The sequence below is a fragment of the Cnephaeus nilssonii genome (assembly GCF_951640355.1).
Source record: "Cnephaeus nilssonii genome assembly, chromosome: 23".
Classification (NCBI taxonomy): Eukaryota; Metazoa; Chordata; class Mammalia; order Chiroptera; family Vespertilionidae; genus Cnephaeus; species Cnephaeus nilssonii.
Genome location: NC_137094.1, coordinates 13,498,385 through 13,524,823, shown reverse-complemented (window position 1 = coordinate 13,524,823; position 26,439 = coordinate 13,498,385). Strand labels below are relative to the sequence as shown.

General features: G+C 42.5%; 2 protein-coding genes across 3 annotated transcripts in view; one reads left to right on the top strand and one right to left on the bottom strand.

The window, feature by feature from the left end:
* Positions 1–8,832, top strand: part of WDR26 (WD repeat domain 26) — a 38,135-nt gene extending 29,303 nt beyond the window's left edge. For both annotated transcript variants that reach the window (XM_079763371.1, XM_079763372.1), the window contains exons 13-14: positions 1,290–1,475; positions 4,137–8,832. In XM_079763371.1, coding sequence (XP_079619497.1) covers positions 1,290–1,475; positions 4,137–4,162 — 212 coding nt within the window. In that variant the 3' untranslated portion in view covers positions 4,163–8,832. The remainder of the gene's footprint in view (positions 1–1,289; positions 1,476–4,136) is intronic.
* A 3,859-nt stretch (positions 8,833–12,691) lies between these two features.
* On the bottom strand, positions 12,692–24,917 carry CNIH4 (cornichon family member 4). The gene is made up of 5 exons (XM_079763652.1): positions 24,797–24,917; positions 20,762–20,830; positions 18,434–18,546; positions 16,478–16,618; positions 12,692–12,868 (listed from the first exon to the last, which is right to left on the bottom strand). Exons 1-5 carry the CDS (start codon positions 24,863–24,865, stop codon positions 12,841–12,843), a joined length of 420 nt encoding a protein of 139 aa, XP_079619778.1. The 5' UTR covers positions 24,866–24,917; the 3' UTR covers positions 12,692–12,840.
* Positions 24,918–26,439: the final 1,522 nt, after the last annotated feature.

Below are 26,439 nucleotides of genomic sequence, written 5' to 3'. Positions count from 1 at the left end.
GGAAATTAATGAACAACAAGTACTTTCTTGGAAAGACAAATGCAGTTCTTCAATGACTGTCTTAGCTTTTGCTTCACATAAACACACACAACAAAAAGTTCAGATACAGTCCCAGCTTTTCATCTTTTCTTACAAGTTTTGAAACCAGGGCATATTTCTACCTTTTCACAACTCGGACACTTCCTCGTTTGGCAGCCCCCCCCCCCCCCCCGGAAGTTCCCACATTGATCACACAGCTGACCAGTAGATCTTCAGGTTGAACACTTTTCTGATTTACCCTGGGATTCTGCCTTCTGTTTAGAAACATCACCTAAATTTGTTAACTCTTATGGTAACATAGGATGTTTACTGTGTGCTAGACTCTGTTCTAAACACCTTTCACTTGCAGACTTATCTGTCCTCAGAACAGATGGGGAAGTATGAATCCCCGTATTCAGAGGAAGAGTTGCAAAGAGTGGGCATCGTGCCAAAGTTACACAGCTAGCCAGATGCAGGGAGGGTGTGGATAGTCATCTGACCACAGAGCCCACACTCGGAACCACTGTTCTGTATTATTTGGTTGGGTGTTTGGGTTTTTTGTTTGTTTGTTTGTTTTTTTAAAGTTAGTTTTATCACAAAGTAACAAAGTTGTGGGGGTTTGGGTTTTTATGGTCATTTCATGGGGTTATAATTAGCCGCCTGCAGAGCCATATGATGGGACAGTTGTCTAGACTCACTGGTAAGCTCCTGAGCAGGGCCTCCTGGACAGCAGTCGCTGTTAACCATGGGCAGGTTTCCAAAATCTTGTCTGTGAAAGGGGGGTAAGCATAGTACCCACCTCACTGTGGTGGTGAAGATTAAGTCATATATGTAAATTCAAAAAATAATAACATGTATTTAGTACCTAGTACATTGTAAGCACTCAATAAAGATTGAGCTGTTATTCTTATTGCTACTTTTGAATTTGGATACATTGCTTTTCTGTGTCACCTCACATTTCCATAGAATTTATCATCTCTAACCTACATTTGTTTATATTCAAAGACCTTGTCTATAGAAATGTATTACTCATGTATTACAGAATATTGCAAATAGATCTTGTGATTTGAGAGCTAATCACCTTTTAACGGGGGGAAATGTATGTATATTTTATTAAAATAGCTTTTCATAAGGTAATTTGTTAAACTATTAATGTTATATTTATTCTTTTTAAATACTGATAATCGAGCCATGTGTTCTGTGTGTGCTGAAGTTGGCTTTGTTAATATATAACTACTTCATAACTGTTCTCTGAATTACTGTTTATTCAGATCACAAGGTTTACATCTGGCACAAACGTAGTGAGCTGCCAATCGCGGAGCTGACGGGGCACACACGCACAGTCAACTGTGTGAGCTGGAACCCACAGATGCCATCCATGATGGCCAGCGCCTCAGACGATGGCACTGTTAGAATATGGGGACCAGCGCCGTTTCTAGACCACCAGGATATTGAAGGTAACACCACTGCCCGGCTGCCCGGCTCCTCTCCCGATGAACGGCCCTGCTGATTAGAAAGCTGCAGCCGTTTAAAGTGTGGGATATCATTTACCTTCTCCCTTTTTTAGAGGTTGTGCACTGACTCCTCATTCGGGGTGTAAGTCGTCTGACATACAGTGTTGTTTTTGTACTTTCATTGGTGACAGTAGGGAGAAGACGCCAGAACATGCCACCTCATTTACATCCAGTTAGCTAGTTAGTGTTGTCACTTTAAAATCTTAGGGAAATCTGGAAGCATTTTATACTTTAAACTCATGAGAACGAGCTAGTACACAAAATGTTTTAGAATGATCTTGATTATGGATTTTACCCTTAAAAATTAACATCTGTTAACAGCATGTAGCCTACTAGCATGAGCTATGCATGATGGATAGAGAAAGGGAAGGGAACTACTAAAATGTATCGTGTACCTGGGTGCCAAGCAGCATGCTAGGCTTGTACACAGTACCCCCATAAAACCTTCGTAGCCCTAAAAGAGCAGCGTGTTCATCCTCATTTCTGTGGGTGAGAGAACTGCCGAGTGCTGCCAGGTCTTCCACGTCCAGGCCTGGAAGGCGGTGCCCACAGCTTCAGGCACTTGGCGGTGAAGAAAGAGCTTCACTGAGCCAAGATGTCCGAGCTAGAGAGAAGAGGTAATGAGAAGTTTTCTGTCAATGACGTATCCCTCTTTTGTCAAACAGAGCAAGTACAGTATTTAGTTTGCTTAGAAGGAGCTAATTTGCCCAGAAGCAGATTGCTTTGTTCATAGTGTGTCCCACTCAAGTGTTTGAGGAAGAAAGATGACCAGCTGCTCTCAGTTAAGTTATTCTCACAGAGGACGGTTGTCAGGATAGCATCTGTGCTTTGGAAAAGCATACTCTCTATGCTTTTATTTTGTTTGTCTTTGTGCTGCAAACTGTAAAAGACTTGGCCAGATCTCACTGGCCGGTGAGGAGGTGTGGCCAAAGATTGGGGGAAAGCATGAAGAGCGTGGGGGTCAAAAAGCTTTAAGAACTCCTTCCCGGTGGTTCAGAACCGTGAAGGGCCTTTCTGTATTGTAGATCACTACCTGACTTCCTAACATTCCTTACGACCAGAAAACTTACCTTCTTTGTTGTCCTGTTTACATGTCAGGACCCACTCTCTAAGATGTTTTATAAATCTCTAACTATAATTATATGTGCTTTTCTACTTTTATCAGTCATTTAAAAGTTCTTTCTTCAAATAAGCATATTTGATTTAAAGAAGTAGAAAATAGGTATATCGTAACAGATTATTGTAAGTGGGTTTATTTTAGAGCTACCCTTGAGGATATGTGTACTGCAGTGGGATCGAGTTCACTGCTCTATGGTGGATTTGATTAATGTGGATACCCACTGCGGTACGTAAGCAAGTGTTAGCTCAGCTGAAAGGTCTGGGTCTAATGCAGCAACTGTCCATTGTATTTTGGCTACATAGGTATAGCCCCCAAAAGATTTCCACTTACACCTAAAATGGGAAAACAACTTTTATAATTAGATAATTGGTTATATGCCTTTTATACAGATATCTTCTGGGTTCTTATTCCCCTGCTTGAAAACATGGTTTTGGTTTTATTTGTTTTTTTCTAATTAAAGTAATACCTGTGTGGAATAGAAATTTTGAAAAACATAGATGAGACTAAAGAAGTTGCCATTTAAAAATCATAACACCCTAAGATATGCTATATAAGTCATTCAAATAAAAATATGTCACTTAATTCCATTTCAAAATAGAGAATTTGCTGACCTTTTGTTATAATAGTAGAGTTCCATACTGTGTGTGTGTTTTTGCTTTATTTTGAGGAATATATAAAATGGAATAGTCTCAAATGCTAGCATATGCTACAACTTGGATGAACCTTGAAAACAATATGCTGAGTGAAAGAAGCCAGACACAAAATAGTACATATTGTGATTCCATTTATATGAAACGGTCCTGAACGGTCAAATCCATAGAGACAGAAAGCAGACTAGTGGTTGCTTAGGATTGGGGGTGGGTGTTTGTATATGTTAATGGGTGATGAAAATGTTCTGAAATTGATTGTGGTGATGGTTTAACAATCCTATGAATATACTAATAACTATTGAATTGTACACTTTAAATTAGTACATTGTATATAGCATGTGAACTATATCAGTAAAGCTGTTGATAACATTACACCTCCCCTCCCTGCCAAGAAAAAATAGGGTGATTTTCAGAATTTCAAACGGAGCTGTCAAAAGGAGAATTAAGTATATAGTTATAATACACAGTTCTGTCTTGGACTGCCAGATATGTCTTACTGTTATAAACTGTCATGAAGATTTTCCTATTGTGCATAACTATTTCAAGGTTCATTTTAAAAGTCGGAGATTACAATATAGTTATTCATTTGAGTACTGCAATATTCAAAATGATCATGAGTTTAATGTATAGTCTGAGACATGATGCAGGCACATCGTTTTAATGATTATGATGAAAGTACTAAGAGTTTGCCTTGATGTGTTTGTTTTTTAATGTTACTATATTTTTTAAAGTCATGGTATTGATTTTAAAACTTTCTAACTGGTAACTTTTTTCTCCCCCTCCCCTCTTCTTCCTCTCACCGCCCTTCCCAATATACTCCTGTCTTGTCTTCAGAGGAATGCAGTAGCATGGATAGTTGATGGCGAATTTGGAGCAGACGACTTCTGTTTAACTTAAATTAGTCGTATTTTAATGGCTTGGGATTTGGTGCAAACAAACATGATTGATAGCTGGACAGACATGCTCGTCATGAAAAAAGAACCATTTCTGAAGCCCGGTTGGGGCCAAACATTTACACCTTGCTTCATAGTAACCAGTTGAGATGAAGCACGTCGTTAGAACGTTGTTGGACACCATGTTGAATTATCCCCCATCGGTTGTGAAGAACTGTGCTACATTCAGGCTTACCCATTGAACTCAGTATATATATTTTCCCCCCCTGCCTTTTGTCTGGGGGGATACCATTCTTGTTGCTCTTCTGTGTAATGAAGTTTAAAATGCTTGTTTGGAAACTTTATTTAACAGTTTAGAAGGCTTGATAGAAAGAGTGCATTAGTCTGAAGAGTATACATTGGATAGGAAAGAATTTCCTCCTTTTGTTTCTCCAAATCTTTCCGCCTTATTTAGCTTGAGATCTTTGCAGCTTGGTTCATGGATTCTAGCCTTGCCCGTTGCACAGTATATACAGATCCAGATGATAAACCAGTGAACTATGTCAAAAGCACTCTCAATACTACATTTGACAAAAAGTTTTGTACTTTTCACATAGCTTGTTGCCCCGTAAAAGGGTTAACAGCACAATTTTTTAAAAAATAAATTAAGAAGTATTTATAGGATCAAAGTGACTTCCTTTGTATACATTTGGAATCTAAACCAGCTTAAAAACAGTTTCCTCTATGACTTAGATGCGCAGTACAACTGATGCTCTTCTGGAATACCACCTGAGACATGGTCAGAAGCAGTGCCGGGAAGGACATTACACAGGAAATTCAGAGTAATAATTGGAAGGTTTTCCCCCTTTTGTTTTATTCCTGAAGTAACATCAGTACCTGATCTTGAAGAAATTCAAGATTTAAAAAGAGAATTTTAAATATAATCAACATGAGAGATCAGTAGTCAGTTTAGGCTTTTGGCAAAGCTTGTTCCCAGTTGTTCTCAGCTCGGGAAATCGTTTGGTGTGATCTAGCAAGAGAGTAGAAGCCGCAGATAATAACCACTTTGGGAGTTTGTAGTATAACTGAGCTCGTTAGAAGAATGCAGCAGGTTACAAACATATTTAACCTGGGTTTAAAACCTCATGGTCATTTCTCTTACTTGCCCTTAATATTTTGACATGTAGGGTCACATACATTTAAAGAACCTTCTCAGTTTTTCAGATATTGCCATACTGAACCTCATTCTAAACTGGTGCTGTGGGTAGTCTTTCCCTCTCCCCTCCCCTTTTAGTGTAAGGAAAGGTTTCCTTCATGGAAAAGCACTTTTAATTTTGAGAATTTCACATTTAAAATAAGCCAAAAGCCTGGTGTTCACATTGTGCTTTTAAGTCCCGTAACAGCTGAATGCAACATCCTTAGACTCCTTTGAAATTCCCTCCCTTTTTTAGTAGAAGATAAATACAGTGACCACAGCTGTTACATTGGGAAGAGGAGTGGGAATGCCCCCAAAATATGATTCTGGTGAAGAAAATCTTGAACTAAGTTCCCATTAGGCCCAGCCAGGTCTATATTGTTACCATGAGTAGACTCTGGAGGATCCACAAAGAAGAGAAAAACTTGGGTGTCAGAAATTCTTCCATTGGGGCTGGGGAGTTGGGGATGGCAGCAGGGAGAAACGGGGAAGTTGGGGAAGGGGAGAAGAAAGAAAAACACAATTGGCCTTAAAATAGCACGGATTCTCCCAAAAGCTCTCGTAGTAAGAGAAAATGACAAATCGTGGTCAGCAGATTATTTTATCAAATTGGTATGTAAAAGGTTTCTTTAAGCTCCATTTTGCAGAGATCATTACTTAGAATCAAGAATTCCTGTTTTGATACTTCTAAGTTAAGATACTATATGTTACAGTTTATCTGGTACTTCATTTTTCTTAACTACAATTACTTTTTACTTTAAGCTTGAATAAAAAATCTTCATTGGTAACTGTATATAATTAAGTGGCAACTTCTCTTTACCTCAGTACAGTTAAATCCATATTTTAAGTGATTCATGTATATACCCTGAAGCCGTTAATACACCCCAGTCTACAGTAACTTCACTAACAGAATGTGGGCCTGGACACTCCACAGCTGTTTACAGATACGGTCACGGTGTGTCCGGGAACATGGTAGCACTCGCTGAAATGTGTGCCCCTTCAGGGCTGTTAGTTCGGCACTCAGCTTCTCCTCTCCTCCACCCAGCCGCCCCAAGGCCTGCGTGTTTAGAGTGCTTCTCAAGTCTAGTTACAAACACTTTAAAACAGTGGAGTGAACGTGAGGCACACCTTACACTGACATAACTCCGTTAAAACGGAGTCACAACTATGCAAAGGTTTCTGCAGCAGCTAGCTAGGTGAGTTTGTTTTCCAGGTCTGTCTGAACGGGCCGCTTCCTACGTATACTGGTACTTTGCTGTGCCAATTGGCTGTCAACGTCTGTCTCATGCATTTGCCATGCTGTGATTGTGCTGGAAAGGTGAAATAAATAAGGAGCCCAGGGACTCAGGGTCCAAAGAGCCCAAGAGCAGGATGGCCTACCCCTAGATGGAACTGAACACTTGAGTGTGACGTAGGGTTAACAGTGAGAATACATGGGAGAAAACTATCAAGCCAGCCGTAAAATACTAACAAATGTATAAACTGAAAAGTACCAATACTTTTTGCACATAGATCAAAATAGAGTGGAGAATTTTGGCTCCCAAAAATCAGGTTAGTAGGCTCATTTCCATGTGCTTAAAAATGTTTTTTTGTTGTTATTGATTAAGGGCTAGAGCAAGTATGAAATTAAATGTCTTTTTCCTCCAAATAATTGGTTATTCATAGTACAATGTTGGATTTGGGGATTACTGAGACCGGCGTGTGGGTGGTGGTAAAGAATTAAGAGTGGAGAATTGGGAGGGATGACTACGCTTCAGTTTTGGTTTTTGTCCTTTAATTATTAGTGTTCATCCAGCTACCTTTCTGTTACTCTTATTGGCCAGGTAAATGTGTTACATAAAACCAGGTAAGTAGTTTAAACAGAGGAAACTTGACTTGCAAATGTCCCTACAAGTTGGCCTATTGTAGTGGGTGGGAGAACAGAAAGGGATTGCCTGACTTTAAATATAAACTAAGTAAAATAACCTGCTAGTCGCGAGGGGGGAGGAATCCAATTTTTGTCAGTATTTTCTTAATCTGAAATCACACTAGTAGTAATCTGGTGATTTTATTATTAGGAGTGTTCTCCCTCTAGAGTGGCATTCCGTGACATTAATAGAAAACCCTTCTTTCCCACCCCTCCCCATCTTGAAATTCTCTTTTTTAGGATGTTGGTTCCTGCACACAAGAACCTCTGCTCACAGTGGTAAATATATGGTACATCTCTTGAAAGGGACATATCCATGTCAGTTTCTTTCACAGCAGAAGATGGCTGCTTTTGAATGGGGAGGAAAGAAGACATTTTTCTTAATATCCTTTTGTCCCATCTCTAAAATGTATATGCATTTTGATTTGGGTTTAATTTCTCACTTAGACATTAGCAGCTCTCTTGGGGTTGCTCTCCAAAATAGTACTTCCATTCAAAAACCATGTTTGATTTAATATGAACAAACTCAAAAAGAGAGGTGAATTTCATTTACACATAGACACTTTCTAAAAACAGGGTGAACTTAATTGAAATTTTTCAGTGTTGTCAGGCTGTTGTTATAGTAGCTGCCCTATATAGTTGCAAAAACAAAAACTATAAAAACTCATCCCCTATCTACTTAATCCAGATAGCCTGGATGTAATGAAACTAATAGTATAAAAAGGTGTGTGTCGTGTGTCTGTGGAAGAGAGAGAACTTAATTCAAAAAAAGGCCAGGAAACAGCTGTTCTAGGCTCCTGTCAGTTTTACTAAAAGTCTTGTAAAGTGCCCTCTCTGAATTGAAGGTTTGGTTAATACTGGTATATTTTTATAAATCTGATATGGTGTCCCCATCTTTAACGTAAACATTTTCATTATCAGGGTCAATGCGCTAAAACTGAATCGTAACATTTTTAGGCACAGATGGAAAAAAATGTTATTGGCTCCTTGAAAATGGGGGTGTGTGGCGAGGGGACTAGATCCACAAAAGCATGTATGTCCTTACAAACCAAGCTGGAGAGATCAAGAAAAGAACTTGTGTTGATCTCAAGATTTCTAAATTGTCAAGATTTACATGGCCTTGTGGTGGAACTAGTTAACATTAGAGATTTTGGTATGTAATAACTACTTGCTATGGACTGATTAAATGTTTCAAAGGATTGTGTTCTTAAATTTTGGGGGTTATTGTTTTTTGTTGGTTTTTTTTAACTGCCTCTCAAATTATATTTAGTAGTTTAAATTTCTTTGCTTTATTATTTCATTAAAGCATAAAAAACTTCAGGTCTCTGATATTTATTTTCACTTGTCCCACTAATTATTTACAAAACACCCTTTGTTAACGTTTATAAATGTGTAGTATATTAAATGTCTTTAAAATTTTGTTCAGTTGAAGCTACATTAACTTTGATTTGTGTTACTGATTTGTTTTTTTTAATACACCTTTCCATGTCAGTGCGTAGCACTTAACCAATCGTTTGTATTCCCTTTCAATCCAATAAACAGAATGAGTAAGTAATTGTTGCTGTGTTAACTCTCATAATATGCATTGGTCTGCATGTTTTAGTACTGTTTTTACCTGAAACAACCAATTTGCTGAATTTGACTTTTTAAGTTGATGTCTAAGGAAGCACTGTTTTATCTGTTGGGAAATCTTTTTAAAGAACTGCTGTGTGAAATCATGGATTAACTTAGAAAAATTTACATTTTAAAGGAGTCACATATCCCACTTGTTCAAAAATATTACTGATCTGAAATTATGCACTTAGGCATCGAATACCTTGATTAGTAGAGAAAATATATTTCTCATTTGAAATTAAAATTTATATCATAATAATTGTATTAGTTCTTTAAAGATCTTCTAAGAGTGGAGTTCTGTTCAGTAAAAGGAAGCTCAAATACGAAAAATTAGTATTTGGCAGGCAAATGCTGGCCATCAGCTTAGAGTGGCAGAGCTACTCAGAGGCCAAGAGGCACTGCTTAGAGCCATGGTTGAGGCTTCCTCTGGTCAACAGGCAAGAGAACAAAGGAGTTTTCCTACTCGTTTTCTTTAAATACAGCTATGCATTGCAGAGGGAGCCAACTCAGATGGTTCATCTGCACTTCAAGTTTCATGCCAGATTCCAGCACCAGGAATAAAAATCTCCCAACCTTAAACCTAAGAGTAGAGAGTGGTATTTTAAAACAATTCCCTTCCACTTAAGAAAAGTTGATGGTCTTTGGTTACATATGTAATGGCTTCTTGAAATTTTTTCCAGAAAAAAAACTTAAAACTGTTAAGAAAGATTCAACAAACCATGTGATCCCATCAACCTAATACTTCCTCCAAGCATCTTAAGTGTTGCCATTGACTTTGTGGCAGTGAGCTCTTCTCCCTCAGACTTTATTGGCGTACTTAACGTGAGCTTGCTGGATATGAAACAGTATTCTAATCACATAGTTAACAAGATACTCAAGCAGCATGTAATTAATTATAGCTACCGCAGGAAATAGGGAAGGACGAGTTTCAGTCAAGTTTTCAATTCTATTTTGTGTGTGTTTTTAAATATATATTTTTATTGATTTCAGAGAGGGAGGGAGAGATAGAAACATCAGTGATGAGAATCATCCATAGGCTGCTTCCTGCACGCCCCACACTGGGGATGGAGCCCACAACTTAGGCATGTGCCCTGACCAGGAATCGAACCGTGACCTCCTGGTTCATACGTCAGTGCTCAACCACTGAGCCACGCCGGCCAGGCTCAATTCCATTTTGGATGTGAAGGTTGGTGGCTTCTTTGGTCATATTGATGCAAGGGGGGGTCCCTCATACACATTTCAAAACTTTTTTCTTTTATAGCCTCAGGAAGAAGCTTACTTAAGACATAATTATTCATGATGATTGGTCATATCCACAATTCAAATTAATGAATGTGCTAAATGTTTTTCATTTAACTTTGAGATTTTTAAGCCACCTTACACCCCAAGTAATTTTATGTTGTCAGTTGGCACTGATCCACTCGTAGGCAGTTTTGGGGAACCACAGGACTATGCTATATTACTTCAGCAATGAGACCAAGAATTCGAAGCAGGAGCAAGAAGTGTACTGAGAGGGACTAACCCCAAAGCTGCACACCTATTTGGTCATTGAGTAACATTAACACGGAACAGATACTCATTTGGGCTAATGTATTGGATGCTTACTGTGGGCCAGTCACTATGGATGAGCCACTTTATATGCATTCTCACTTAATTCTCAAAGTAACTTCACAAGCAATTTCCATTTCACCAAGAGAGAAATAGGCTAAAACAAACCAATAGGTATAAAGGGGCTGGGACTCTCAGGTGCCTCTGAGCTCGTTTTTAAGCACTCCACCATACAAACCCCCTTAGTCTACAGATGGCCACTTGCCTCGGAATAAAACTGATTGTTAAAGCATGTCAGCCCGTCAGCCCGGCCCACATGGCTCAGGGGTTGAGCATCGACCTATGAACCAGGTCACAGTTGGCTTCCCGGTCAGGGCACATGCCCAGGTTGTGGGCTCCACCCCCAGTAAGGGGTGTGCAGGAGGCAGCTGATCAACAATTCTCATCAATGTTTCTATCTCTCCTTCTCCCTCTCTGAAATCAAAAAAAAATGAATTTTTTTAAAAAAAGTTGATGCTTTCCCCCCTTTACATCATTTCTAGAGAAGTACCTAAAAAATGAAAAGAAAAAACGAGAGCTATCCCCTTTTCCTGGCTTTGCTACAGACAAGCAATCCAAGAACGGTGGTTTTGTTTGAAGCACAGCTCATGTTCCAGAAGAGCTGTCCTTTGTTGTAAACAAGGCACCTTCCCGGTGCGCGCAGCCTCCGCAGCGCTGCCGGACAGCCTGTAAGCTGGCAGCCAGGCGCAGAGCTGCACGGGTGTGACTTGGTTATTGAGAACACTTGAAACCAGATAAAGCATTTGGGTCCACAGTCCTCCACCACCTTGAAGCTACTCAACGTAACCTGTTTGCATCTCACTTCTAAGGATTTCAAGTCTCCAGCAGCTTCCATTGCTGTAATAGCCTGAGTGGAACGTGAAGAGACACCGGAAGTTAGGGAGAAAGGCAGAGTGGAGAGACTGAAAAGGTGCCTCAAAGGAAAAGGTTCAAGAGAGATGCAAGCAAAGTCACTTCTGGGACAGGTTCTTGGCTCTGCCGGAAGGAAGAGAAGAAAACCACAGGAGCATTTCTGAGGCCAACAGAGCCAGGGTTACCGTGCCTGCTGTTCACTGCTCCTTCCCAGCGTGGCGGGCACCACGTCCACCCTTGAAACGCACAGGAGTGTTTTGCTGGCTCCCGGGCTTCTGCCAAAGCTAAACCCAGTCCAGGGTCAGAAGGACATGCAATGTTTGATCCTTTGGTAACCACACGCCTTGTTTAGCCACCCAATTCTGCCTCAACAGAGCGAATAATCCCTTTGGACTCTGCCTTAAAACATACCATGTTTTGCCTAAATGCCAATACTTAAGATTAAAGCACAAACGTGGACAGAATAAACTTCCAGGTTCACTTGACCCAGCAAACAGAGCCGAAGAGGTTCACTGCTCTCACCCACGCAAGATTGACAAGCGGAGCTCCAAGGAACCGTTCGGTTGGAAGCTGCCGTGTCTGAAACGGCGGGTCCTGCAGCTCCCGTGTCGGAAACGGCTGGTCCTGCAGCTCCCACTCCGGGTGGCCAGCACAGCAGGACAGCATCCCAGGTAACCTGGCACCGTGCAGAGCGCTGCCGCCGAGGGCCTGGCTATTCCTGCTTCTGACCTGAGGAGCAGCTTCTACCAAATCACCTCCCCAAACCCACTGAAGGATGGATGGAGAGACCAAGTGCAAATGGGTCAGGCAGCACACAAGCACGAGAGCTGGCCAGAGCCAGTGGGACCGCTCAGGTGTGAGGTGACTGGAGGCGGTGGCTCTTAAATGAACCTCTTGGTTAGTTTTTCCCCGACCTATAGGCAGGAATGACATTGGACCTGGCAGATGGCTTATTGGGGGTCACAAATTCCGTAAAGAAATACGTGATCTTTGAAATGTCTTTTAAGTAGGAAAAGGCCTCAGCTGGCAGTCCCGTAGATCTTAGACTATTCAGCACAGGAAGCTGCCACGATAGAGGCAGAGGGTGACTGACTGGCGTCCTTTGCCCAGGTTGGCTGTGCTGCCTGTGCTCTGCCTTGTCCGTCCCCTCGCTGAGCGGCTCTAAGGTGTGCCCTCCCTCCTTCCTCCGGCGTGCGAGGTTGGAATGGCAGCCCCGCTCCCACATCCAAGCTACCCTCTTCCACGCACAGGTGACGACAAACACCCTCACATGTTGGGGTTCAGGCGAAAGTTGAGAACCAGAAATCTACAAAAACTCAATTCATGTTTTTTTTAAATAGTTTATATGGTAAAAATACAGCAAAAATATTTTTTTGTTCAAAGAGGAAAAAATATACTGCTATGGTTACGGTTCTAAGGATGACGGAAGTATCTCTGGCTCCTCAACTGTGCACTGTAGTGTCGCTGACTTCCACCACGGCTGCTCCAGCTTCAGTCATTTATCAACGCCAAGATCATACTGTGGAGAGAAGAGATTCAGGTTACCCATGTTTCCTTCAGGCATGTCCCACGGTCCGGTGTGTCCCGACTCGTATCCCTAAGGCTCATCCAGGAACACCCATTTGAGTAAAAGGCGAGAAAAGAAAGTCTATGTTGGGGTTTATAGGTGCCCTATGTTTTTTTTACTAAAAAATAAGGTAATCAAGGTGGGAGTGGGGAATATAACTAGGAAAAACAAGCTATGTCCAGGGAAAAAAACGAATTCTCTAGCCAGATCTTTGTACGCCAACCCTGTGCCTGCAACCCCGCCTCCCCTCCTGCCCCGTCAGCCTAGGACATTCCTCCTCAGGCCTCTCCTTTGGGAGGCCGGCCCCTCCCACAACTCATATCCCCCCCCCCCCCCCCCCCCCCGGCTGGCTTCCACTGCTGCCCTGGATTGTGAGCTCTTCCCAGACGAGCGCTCTGACCTGGGCGTCGTCACTCATATTCCAGAATAACATCCAACCACAGTAATCCCAGGCTCCTGGCTTTTACAGAGGGATTGCGTGCTGTTCCTCTGTGTCACCTGACATGGTGCAGTCTCTCAATAAACCCTCTATTAAAACCACCACAGTAACAAACTACCATTTCCTTTACTGGGATCAGCTTTGCTCTACTGAGATCAAATGATGAAATACACAGAAATAACCTGGCATTACTAACGGTATGAGTTGTTTAAAGACTAGTAGTTCAACGTTAACCATGCTAAGTGTACTCAGTGCACAGACCAGATTAATGGTAGTCACCAATATTTTTTTAAATATCTTTTTTTAGAGTTTAGGTCAGCACAAACCTCAGTGCTTACAGACATTATCTCATTTAGTCCACATCAACCGATAAGGTAGGTACTATTACTATCACATTTTCCCAGGAAGAAACTGAGGCACAGAGAGGTTAAGAAACCTGCCCCAGGTCACACAGTGACTAAGAGGCCCCTACACCAATAACTAAACAAAAAACCAACAGCAGATTCTACCAATCTCTAAAAGAAGACGGGCGTTTTTTCCCTTTAATTCTATTTAATAAACACTGAATGAATGCCATATGCAAGGCACCCATGAAAGCTGTGGCCAGCGACACAGAAAGGAGCAGCATAAAATCCCTGCATTGGGAATCGGATGATTTTGGAAATAAAACCACTCTTAACAGCAACCAAAAGCTAAGAGCAAAGGACATCTGAGATTATTCTTTCATCCTGATCGCTTGAGCCATGGGTGACTCAAGGGGTAAGGGAACAGCAATGAGCCTAAAAATGACAAGCTACGAAGGAAAAAGAAGAGAAGAGAAAGATAGGGTGCAGCGAAGGCGGAATGCAGCTAACTCAGCCAAACCCCTGCCAGGTTGCCTGTCATTTCCTCGGTTGTAAAGAACCACACCTTAAACCTGCCCGGACAGCTTCCGGATTCCTCTAATCCCTGTCTTCACCCGTATCTTCCCATTGCTCGACATTCAACAACCAAGAGCTAATAGACTGTCATGCATTTTTAATTCTTAAGGCGTCTGGGTCTACTAAGGGAGACACTGCTCCCTAATCCTTCATTAACTCCCGGAAGTGTGACTACAGTGCTGTACCCACAGCTGTCCCAAGAAGCTCCTGCCAGCAAGACCAGGGAATGGCCACTGGACTCTGTGCTCCGACAATGTAAAACCTGGAGGGTGGGGAGGGTGAAGCAAGAATAACCTTGAGCTAAGCCGATCCCTGCTTGCTTTTCGTCTCTTGAGAAACATAGGGAATATACATGAGGGTAAAGATGCCTTCATATGGTTTAACTTCAAAAATGTTCTTAACATTTCTTTGCTCTTTATTTTTCATCTCAATACGAGGATTATAAATTAAGCACATTAGCCCTAACTGGTTGGCTCAGTGGCTAGAGCATCAGCCTGTGGACCAAAGGGTCCCGGGTTCAATTTCAGTCAAGGGCATGTACCTTGGCTGCAGGCTCCTCCCTGGCCTGGGCCCTGGTTGGGACTCGTGCAGGAGGCAACCAATCAATGCGTTTCTCACACATCGATGTTTCTCTCTGTCTTTCCCTCTCTCTCCCACTGTCTCTAAAAATCAATGGAAAAATATCCTTGGGTGAGGATAAACACAAAAATTAAGCACATTAGCAGTGAGGTAGGGTATGAGAATCAGAAATTAATTCCAATGTGCTTTTTCTGTTCTAGTTTTTAAAAAACCAGAAAAGCAAGTAAGAAATAGTGAAAAGGAAATCATCTGAACTCAACTTTACTCTATGCTAGTGGGTGAATCAGCACAGCAAAACGACTTTAGGAGGCCAAGTTATTCAGAAAGAACTAAAATGGCTCTGACTTCTGACAATTTTTTTTTTTTAATATATCTTGATTGATTTCGAGAGGAAGGGAGAGGGAGAGATAGAAACATCAATGATGAGAGAGAATCATTGGTTGGCTGCCTCCTGCACGTCCCCTACTGGGGATCAAGCCCAAAACCCAGGCATGTGCCCATGACCGGAATCGATCCCGGGACCCTTCAGTCTGCAGACTGACGCTCTATCCACCAAGCCAAACCAGCTAGGGTGACTTCTGACATTTTTTAAAACTGCTATCTCTATTCAGTTTCTAATTATTAAGACTCGTCTGAGTGATAGAAGTTTCATTCAGTGCAAGTTTTTCCTAACAGCCCTTATGCCTATGTGAAAAAATAAAAATTACCTGCAAAAAACTAGGAATGATCTAATTAAGCTCAGATACAAAGGTTAATCCTGACGTCTAGCTTCATAAAGGCTTAATCAAGCTATACACATGACAACTTCTTTCCCTCTGCTTTATCTATGGGTCTGTGATAGGTTTGAAAAAAAAAAAGTGGCATGTTTATCTCTTAAAACATACCGTAATAAATCTAAGTTTAAAACAGGACTGCATAAGGCTACACCAGTGTCTGACAGCCAATCCTTCATATCAATTCTTTTTTTTTTTAATATATTTTTATCGATCTCAGAGAGGAAGAGAGAGGGAGAGATGAGAGAAAATCATTGATTGGCTGCCTCCTGCACGTCCCACACTGGGAATTGGGCCCACAACCCAGGCATGTGCCCTGACCGGGAATCGAACTGTGACCTCCTGGTTCATAGGTAGACGTTCAAAGCCAAGATTAATTCTTACCCTTCCAACCTGCTATAACCAAAGCCTGATGCAATTTTACCAGAATGGACCACTTAGCAGGCTGGAGAATAGGCATCACACCGCAGTTCCTTACTGCCGAGAAAAATAAGCCAAGCTGGCTGGAAGTTGCTGAGAGCTACCGCCAGTGGTCTGGTATCCCATGAGTGGGACAATCTTTAGGCTACAAATATTTATACTTACAACAGGCAGTGAGACCTCACAACTGGACACCAGGGCAGGAAAGGAGTAGCAAAGACAGTTTAAGCATGTTGACAACTTTACAGCTAAGGAATAACTAATACTACAGAGTAACTCTACTGTAGGTCAGACAGAATGCTGATTCAATGCAAGAAATTCACATAACTCCCCAGAGCTTGCAATGTCAATGCTAAATCCTACAGTATAGTATCTAACCCATCAAAAGCAGGCATGGGATCCAGGAAAGGCCAGTTTACAGGTAACTCACCTGTAAAGATACATAAAGAAACAGAGCAGGTGGAAACCAAGCTTGATCATGGCTTCTTTCATGTGTGACTTCAGCTGCCCTCGATTGTGGATTTCTGTTGGATCAAACACTCCCATGTTACCACTTGGCACCATAATGAACCTGATAAATTAAAGGATGCACATATATTAGAAGGAAAATCAAATCAGCAGCAAAAATATTCAAAACTAAGTAACCAATAATAGTCAACCTTTAAAAGTGAGCCAATCATAGCAGTTTTAAATTCAGACCAAATATGAGCAGGGTATTATGGTAAAGTCACAGGCCACCACTTAGTTTTCCTTTGAAAGATACAATCCTGTTAATTTTTGGTGTAGTTTTCTGCCTTCTGAAACAATACAATAACACTCTAGAGAAGAGTATTTTATGCACTGAGACCCTCTTACACATCTGTAGAAAACCACTGGAGGGGACTCCAAACCAAACCAATTTTATCAAGTTCTTAGAAACTTCTTTATCTAAAAAGTTCTAAATCAGTTAATGCAAATCCCTTCACTTTCTCCTCTTTATAAGGAAGAGTAGTGTCAGAAATAATCATTCCCATTTCTCAGATGATAATAAAAAGGTTCTATGTCCGATCAGAAACCTCATCTCTGTGCGTCTGCTGATCAATAGATAATGTCTCAATCTGCATGGTTTCTGAGCAGTACCTACCTTAAAAGAGCAATTTAAAGAAAACAGAATAGAAATGATTTAGACTAAATGCTACTGTGATTAAATAAAACTCTCCAATCAAGACAGTAAATGGATAATTCAGACTAAAAATTCGATGTCTGATTTTACGTAACTAAAAAAAAAAAAAACAGATGAGGTTCCAAATACGCAAGTAAGAAATGTACTTGTTGCCGAAACCGGTTTGGCTCAGTGGATAGAGCGTCGGCCTGCGGACTGAAGGGTCCCAAGTTCGGTTCCGGTCAAGGGCATGTACCTTGGTTGCGGGCACATCCCCAAGTAGGGGTTGTGCAAGAGGCAGCTGATCGATGTTTCTCTATCATCTATGTTTCTAACTCTCTATCCCTCTCTCTTCCTCTCTGTGAAAAATCAATAAAATATATATATATATTGAAAAAAAAAAAGAAATGTACTTGTTATGGTGGTGGCGGTAGGACCTCAGTAGGGAACTAGGAACAGCTCTAAGTCAACACAGAAGGTCAGGGCACCATAAGCATGCCCCTCGTTCCAGATCCAGACCAATTCCCACGGACTCACAATAGACTCCAATTTTTAAACAAAATCTTGATCATACTATATTTAATATATTCTAGTTAATACTATGGAGTCCTTTAGGGTCTTCAGATAACATGTAACATTTCCCATTTATTTAATATCACCGTGTCTGTAACAGCTGCACGTGATAGTCTTCCTCCTTGACTGATTCCTTTTACGAATAAGGAAACTGGGGTACTTGGAGAGCAATCATGAATCTAATAAGCATCTGGGCTTCCACATCCAGACTGGGACCTCTGTGCCACACACAGGGCCTCGCCTGATACCACCCGTGGCCTCTCCCTGCGTTCACGTACAAGCTTCTTGTAGTTCTTCCCCCCACTTGCCCCACACTCAGTTCTCAACCCTGATTCTAGGAAGTGCAAATGCCCCTCTGAGTTCCACGAATCTCCTATTGGAGAAGAGAAAGCTGTTAAGATAAAAAGATTCTGGTTTGGCTCAGTGGATAGAGCGTAGGCTTGTGAACTCAAGGGTCTCAGGTTCGATTCCGGTCAAGGGCATGAACCTTGGTTGCAGGCACATCCCCAGTGGGGGGTGTGCAGGAGGCAGCTGATTGATGTTTCTCTCTCATCAATGTTTCTAACTCTCTATCCCTCTCCCTTCTTCTCTGTAAAAAACACACAATAAATTTTTTTTTTAATTTTTTCTTTCAACTTCCCCGACACAAAACAGTAAACAAACGAGACTCACCGATATATATTCCAAGTGGCAACAGGCAAGTTGAGGAGGAAGATGAACCAGTGCAATGAAACGAGCATTAATAAAGTGACAACGGTATGGCCAATCAGTTCTGGGATGATCCACTGCAAGGGGAGAACAGAGTACACATCTCACTGCTGGGTTCCTCCTGAATGACATGTCATTTAAAGCTACATCAACGAAGGGTCGGGGAACTTCCAAGCTAGTGTTTCAAGATATTTTTAGACTCAATGTCCCAGATTTGCAAACTGCTGTAACTGCTTAGCCCATGCAGACACATCAGGGCACAGCTTGCAAATAATGCACTTAAATTTCAACTGTGTCTCATCTGTCCTTAGCAAATGTTCCAAGTCATTCACTAAGCAGGTATGAATGACAATTAGGGGGGAAATCGAGTATTGTTTACTTTCTATAACCAATACCTATGCTGAAGCCCCCTACTCTAATTTGGGAGGGTATATCCACATGCATGTTGCCTTTCATGTCAGAATATCAGCCTTAAACATTTTACAATCTCCAGAATCCGGAAGGAAATCATTTCACGTTCACTCATACACACACACACACACACACACACACACACACACACACACAGAGAAAGACAAAGTACTTTAATAATAACAGCTCAAAGTTGAACAAATATGATAATGAACTAAGCTATCAGAATCCCAGCCTATTGGCTTTATAGCACTCAGATGCCCTTATCTATGCTCTTGGTTTATAGGGCAATGTTCTACTTCTCATGCCTCAACACCATTGTGGCAGGTTCTCAATTCATCCATGGTCTTCTTCTCTTAAGAGTAGACTTCTTTTTTAATTAGAAGCTAATATTTATGGAGCCAAAACCTGAGATTCCCTACTTGTAGGAATGAGGGAAGTAAAACTCAGAGAGATTTGAGTAACTTGCCCCACTACTTAGCGGCACAGAACACAGTAAGTCCAGGCATACTGCCCCAGGTCTCCTGCATTTAGTTTTCTTTTTTTGCAAACAAAGAGGGGTTTTCTGAGCCTTAAACCTAATTTGCAACAAACTAAAACTTTTTAATATGTATATGCATTTTTAAAATGTGACCAATTTAACTTAAGTGTAAGCAGCAAAGTCAAACAAACCTGAAGTGGAATCATGCGCTATCCTATTTATTAGCTGTGGAAACTAGGAAAAGTTACCGATAAAAATTCAGGTTAAAAACAATTACTTAACTTCAAAGTGAAGGAGTAATTTTCTCAGTAGATGAATCCAGATAAGCTTTTCTTGGTATTTAGACTTTTATTTTTATTTTTAAAAAAACCAACAAATACCCACCTAAAATATTGAGAAAGCAAGAAATGTAAAGACACACAATCCATCTGATTATATGTAGTCATTTCTCTAAAGATGAGAAGGCCTGAAACTAATTTAATGTTACATATAATAATATCTCAATAAAAAAATTTAAAGAGAACTCTCAAAGCATAGCAGATAAACATAAAATATTTTATTTAAATCTATCACTGTATTAAACCATGTCCTGGAAAATTCGACAGAAAGAGAGAGAGAGAGGGATGGAGGAGGGGAAAGCTAGAGAGAGAGAGAGAGAGAGAGAGAGAGAGAGAGAGAGAGAGAGAGAGAGAAGTAGAGAGAAGCAATATAGTTTACTAGAAATTTTAACTTTCCGAGTGGATCTTTATTTCCCTCTGGGCCAGAGAGGCTTACGTAGACTGAAGATGTAAAAACACCTGGAAATCACTTTTAGGTCAAGCCAAAAGCGCCTCTCAGTATTACTTTAATATGAACTTTTATCTAGAAAGCTCTTCCGTCTGCTCATCTCAACTGAATCAGGATCAACGGGTTTCTCTGCATCTAGACAAGCTTTGCAATTCAGAATCTTCTTGCCAATTTAAAGTTCTGACTAGAAACCAAAGGCAAAGTGGCTTTAAAACAAATCAGCTAATTAATTCCATTTCTCAGCAAGCCACCAAAAGAAGGCCTTTCATTCAACAGCAGACAGACTAAGCTTTCTTTCCAGGGGGCGGGGGGAGGGGGTGGACACAGAAAACAAGAACAATCACCCTCCTAAGAAACCTTTACCTAGTCTCAGTAACAATGTGCTCTGTGGACAAAGGCACAAGGAAGAAGCAGAATAAAGGAACAAAATTCCAAGTTAGGTCTTCTGGAAGTTTCATGATTTAAAAATCTTGCAAAACACATCGTTCTACCAGCATTCCAATAAGAGAAAATATGCACTCTGAAATCAAATACACATGATTATCTGTAATGATCTCACACAGAAAACAGAGACCTGCCTTCAATGTCAGAAAATGAGCAAAGAAATGTCTTACCTTGTTTAATTTCGAGCAACATGATCTAGCATTAATGTAATCACATTCTAAATCAGACAATGTAATTATCTGATGATCAAGATAAGGAATTTTTAGACTTCTTTTATAACAAGTATTTGTTTTTAAGTTTCAGAAAGCAATCCCAGTTGCAAGGCAGACGTAGACTTGACTTGAAAAAAGTTAGTTATTTCCTTAAAGCTCACCCATTTGACAACACAATTTTCTCATTTGTGTTCCTTCAACAAATAAATGATTTTCACAAAATAATCCTTTCGTTGTGCTCAATTCTAATGTGACCCATGCAGGACATTCTATCTGAATTCCTCAAATGCCAAACAGTGGCTATAACAAATGCAAAAAGAAGATCTATAAAAACAGTGTAAATGTTAAAAACCTGAATTCTCAATAGTAGAAAAATAGTGTTTACTTATGATATAACCATAAAATGTCTTTAAAGACTTAAGATATTTAAAAAAAACCACACAGAATACAAAACTATAAATACAGCATGGTCATGTTAGCAGTCTGTATGCTGCAAAAGTTGGGTTACAAATGATTTGTTTTCCTAATATTTTTCTCTATTTCCCACACTTTCTACAATAAACATATATTATACTGGAATTAAGCAAAAAAAATGGTTTTTAGTACAAAATATAAACTCACAAATAAACATCTGAGGGACAGATAGACAAAAGGAAAAAAAGTCTTCAACTGAAAGGCAATGCCTGGGCTTTACTTTAAAATGGCCCCCCACCTCCCCCCACCCCCCCAACTCCCCCCCCCCCCCCCCACTAGCTGGGAGAGAGATGACAAATGATGGCAAAACGCTGAAAATCACTGAAGGCGAGTGACAGAAACATGCGGCTTATTACATTACTGTCTCTACTTTTAAGTTTGAAAATGCTCAACAATGCAAGTATAAACAAATGTTTTCCATTAAATTCTAAAGCATTTTCATATAAATATCCCCCCCATGACCTCAATACGCTATAGTCAAACCTAGCACTTTCTCCACAAATTATTCCATCTCCCATGTGTTTTATTTCTCTTTTTTTTAAATATATTTTTATTGATTTTTTACAGAGAGGAAGAGTTAGAAACATGGATGAGAGAGAAACATCAATCAGCCGCCTCCTGCACCCCCCCCCACCGGGGATGTGCCCACAACCAAGGCACATGCCCTTGACTGGAATCGAACCTGGGACCCCTGAGTCCAAAGGCTGACGCTCTATCCACTGAGCCAAACTGGTTAGGGCTCATTTGTTTTATTTCTGTCCATGACACAAGCATCATTTGCCCAGGCTCAAAACATGGAAAGGTGTGTCTGCCTTCTGTTTCCTAACTCATAATCAACGGCTGCCAGGTCCTAGCAATCACCCCTTGGCAATTCCACTCTCATCGATCCCTCCTTCCGCCTGCCCACAGCACCCTTTCTCAAATCCAGGTGAACCCGAGAGGTTTCTTACCTTCCAGTCTTTCCTGTTTCCAACCCACTCTGCCGATTCATCTTCCTAGCACACCACTTCATGCCCAAATTTCTCAATGGCTCCCTACTGCCTAGAGAATAAAAGTGGAAAGCCCTTCTCCTTAACATTCCAGGCTTCCAAAATCTGATCTAACTCCTAATTCAGCTTCTGCTACCACCACCATCAACCATGCGCTCCAGGGGCTCCTTAACCCATCACCCACAGATGTCCTGGGCATACCTTTGCTCTTGCCCGTGTGTGATTATCAATAGCCACCCCTTTTCCTTCTCCACAGGTGCTCTCCAGGGTTCAAGGTCCAGGAAAACTCCTATCTCTACAGAATGTCTACTCTGCCCACTTCCTACCTCTTGGCTGTAATATTAAGAAAGCTAGTTCAACTACCCCAAAACAGTCATACAATAGGCTGAATTACATCAAAACACACCCTGACTGTACCTCACCGTCTAAGTCAAATATTCCACCTAACATTTTTCTAAGTATATTAAACTGGTATACGCCAAGGCTATTTTAAGATATCGAGCCTGATTTTCCAAACTGCAAAACGAGAAACCCAAGTTTCATTTCCCTGAGTGTAAGCTCCAGTTCCTCTGTCACAAGAGGGACACAGGTCATCAAAACGCAGGCAAATGATGCTGCCCTTTCAAACCTCAGGCGACTGCACCAGAGGAAGGCGGAGCAATAGTTACTGAATATTGGCCATGGGACGGGCACTTGCTAGGTGCTTAGCACCTGTTCTCACTACACACACACACACACACACACACACACACACACACACACACCAGGGAAGTAAAAACCTCCGCACATTTTAAAGAGAAAAGGAGCCCTAGCCAGTGTGGCTCAGTGGATAGAGCATCGGCCTGCGAACTGAAAGGTCCCAGGTTCAATTCCGGTCAAGGGCACATGCCAGGGTTGAGGGCTCGATCCCCAGTGGGGAACTTGCAGGAGGCAGCCGATCCATGATTCTCTCTCATCCTGGATGTTTCTATCACTCTTCTCCCATAATAATGGATGAAGCCCCACTCGGTAAAGCCACCCTAAAGCCAGGACACGCAGGCCAACAAATGGTTTCAATCTGTCCGACAAGGGAACATGTGGTTTCCAAGGGAAGAAGGACAATGCAGCTTCTGGGGCGTTTTTCCTGGTTTATATTTAACTAGAGGCCCGATGCACAAAATTCGTGCAAGAGTAGGCCTTCCTTTCCCCGGCTGCCCTCTGACACCCGGGACCCGGGCTTCCCTCCAGCCACTGTCAGGAACCCGGGACCCGGGCTTCCCTTGCAGCCCCAGCTTCATCTGGAAGGTTGTCCGGAAGGACGTCTGGCCTAATTAGCATATTACGCTTTTATTATTATAGATTACTTCAATGAATTGGGCGACAACTAAGCTTAAGATGCTCCCTCAAGGGCAGTGAAGAGCTGCAGCACACACAGCTCCTGGGGGAGCTAGTAACCACCTTTGGGGGCCTGGCAATGCAGCTGGAATACTGTCACAGGAAGAGCTCCACTCGACACACTGAAGTTCTGAACACGGACGGACCCAGAAAAGTGGGCAAGTTGAGGCACGGCCTGGGAACTCTATAGCACGTGTACAGTTCCTACCTTCGCAGATCGGCAGCCGCCAGGGGCAACCGAAAGCATCCACTGCGGATGGTTTTTAAAATACATCCTTCCCGCCCTAGCTGGTGTGGCTCAGTGGATAGAGCATCAGCCTGTGGACTGAAGGGTCCCAGGTTCGATTCTGATCAAGGGCACCTGCCTGGGTTGCGGGCTCCAACCCCAGAGGGGGGGCGTGCAGGAGGCAGCGATAGCTGATTCTCTCTCATCATTGATGTTTCTATGTCTCTTTCCCTTTCCCTTCCTCTCTAAAATCAATAAAAATGTATTTTTAAAAAAATAAAATATAATACATCCTTCCCAAACACTTCCTACAAAACAGCACCGAGAAAGGGGGTACTTCACCCGTTTTTTGAAAAGCATCAACTCCTGGACGTGAAAGGTCCCTCCAAGTTCCCAAACCCCCGAGAACAAAGGGGCGGGCGGGCGGGGGTGGGGGAGTGTCCAGAGAATGACCCGGGTCCAGGAGCGAGCACCCCAGGACATGGGCACTCGCTCTCGGGACACCCCGCATCCGACAAAGGATCCGGCCTAGGGATCTCCAAAAAAAACCCGCCAACCTGTCTTTCGAGAGCCACCAGGGAGGCAACCCGCGCCCCCTCTCCTCTGAAGACCTGACAAGGCCAAGATGCCCCGCTCAGGGCAGGGCTGGTCCGGGCACCGCGGGGGCGAGCGGCAGCGGGCAGGCCCGGCCCGGGCGCGACGGGAGAGGCCCGCTCGGACCCGCGGCCCGGCAGCCGGGGCAGGGCAAGCGGGGCGGAGGGGCTGCTGGGCTCTCTCCGGCCCGGGCTCGCCACACCCACCCACACCGGTCCCGGCGGCCCGCGCCCTCCTTCCCACGCACCTGCCCTGGTCCCCACCCGGGCCCAACCTCAGCCCGTCCCTCCGGCGGCGGGCCCCGGGGAGGCCTCCGCCCGCCTCAGGCAAGGATACGAAGTACACGGAGAGGAAGATGAGCGCGCAACAGTCGAGGAGCGAGAAGACGAACACCACCGCCTCCATCCTCCTCCACGGCCGCCGCCGGTCCTTCCTTAAACCGGTTAGGGTGCCCCGACCCGCCCCACCCCGCCCTGATAGGCTCTCCACCCCCCTTGCTGGGGCGTGTCATCCATTCTGCCGGGGCGCGGCATGCCGGGAATTGTAGTCCATATTTAAACCGCCTTGATTCCGATGCATGCTGGGAAATGTAGTTCATTAGGACGAGTACCTGTCAAAGAGGTGGGCAAGGTCTCTCTAATCTAATTTTTTAAAATAGTTTGTTTTGTTTTTTAATATATTTTATTGATTTTTTACAGAGAGGAAGAGAGAGGGATAGAGAGTTAGAAACATCGATGAGAGAGAAATATCGATCAGCTGCCTCTTGCACACCCCCTACTGGGAATGTGCCCGCAACCAAGGTACATGCCCTTGACGGAATCGAACCTGGGACCCTTGAGTCCGCAGGCCGACGCTCCATCCACTGAGCCAAACCGGTTTCGGCTAAATAGTTTTTTTTTATTGTTTAAAGTATTACATGTAGTAGTACATATATCTCCTTTCCCCCCCCTTGACCTTCCCCAGCCTCCCCTACCCCCTGTCGCATGCCCTCATCCCACCCCCCAATGTCTTCTGTCCATTTGTTGTGCTTATATGCATGCATACAAGTCCTTTGGTTGATCTCTTCCCCCCCACCTCCCCAACACTCCCCTGCTTTCCCACTGTAATTTGACAGTCTGTTCGATGTCTAATCTAATTATGTCAAGAAATTATGACAAGGAATTAACCAAGGAGAATTTACTGAATGCTTGTAATCTTCTGGACACACAGTAGCATTTCTTTGCCATGTGAGAAATTTTCAAAAATGCTCCCCCTAACTAGTCATATAGGATGCCCTGCTTCCACTTAGCCACGAACAGCTTCCCCATGACAATAGTCTCCAATCAGGGAATACCCGAAACCTTCCCTTTTTCAGTTATAAAGTGTTCCCATTCCTTTGCCTGCCTTTGAGTCTCTGCCAAAATGCAAGCAATGGTGGCTGACTCCCTTGCTATTATTGCAAGCTCTGAATAGTCTTTGCCTAGTCTCATTTAGTTGATTCTCATTTCTTTCCATAAAGGGGATACTATTAATAATCATGCTGGATCAAGAGGCAAACATCAGGACTGTCCTGAGTAAATGAGCACATAGGTCAACCTAAGTATAAAGCACATTTAGACAAGAGGTTGTTTGCTAGTGAGGTAGAAAATTTGCAGGGGTTGGGACTGGTGGAGCCAAGGTATGAGGAACAGGAGGTGAAATGTGCCACCACCACCAGGTGGGGCTGCATCTTTAAAAAATGGAGGACATTTTCCCTGGCTGGTGTGGCTCAGTTGGTGGTTCAATTCAATTCCCTGGGGTGTGCGGGGGGCAACTGACTGATTTCTCTCTTACATCAATGTTTTTCTCTCTCTCCCACTCTCGAATCATTAAAAAAAAAAAGAATAGAGGCCATTTAATTACTGCAGTAAGTTCTTACTAGTAAGATGTACATGCATTCAGGTTACTACTCGGTATCTTTTTGGTTTAGATGTACGGTATTGTAAATTCTGAACACTGGG

Bases quoted from the DNA above. Each gene is read 5' to 3' on its own strand.
- CNIH4 (XM_079763652.1), bottom strand. From the start codon at position 24,865: ATGGAGGCGGTGGTGTTCGTCTTCTCGCTCCTCGACTGTTGCGCGCTC. The intron at 16,619-18,433 runs GTGAGTCTCGTT...TTAATTTATCAG, and splicing joins GCCACTTGGAATATATATCG to GTTCATTATGGTGCCAAGTG. The intron at 12,869-16,477 runs GTGAGTTACCTG...TTCTCTCCACAG, and splicing joins TTCTTTATGTATCTTTACAG to TATGATCTTGGCGTTGATAA.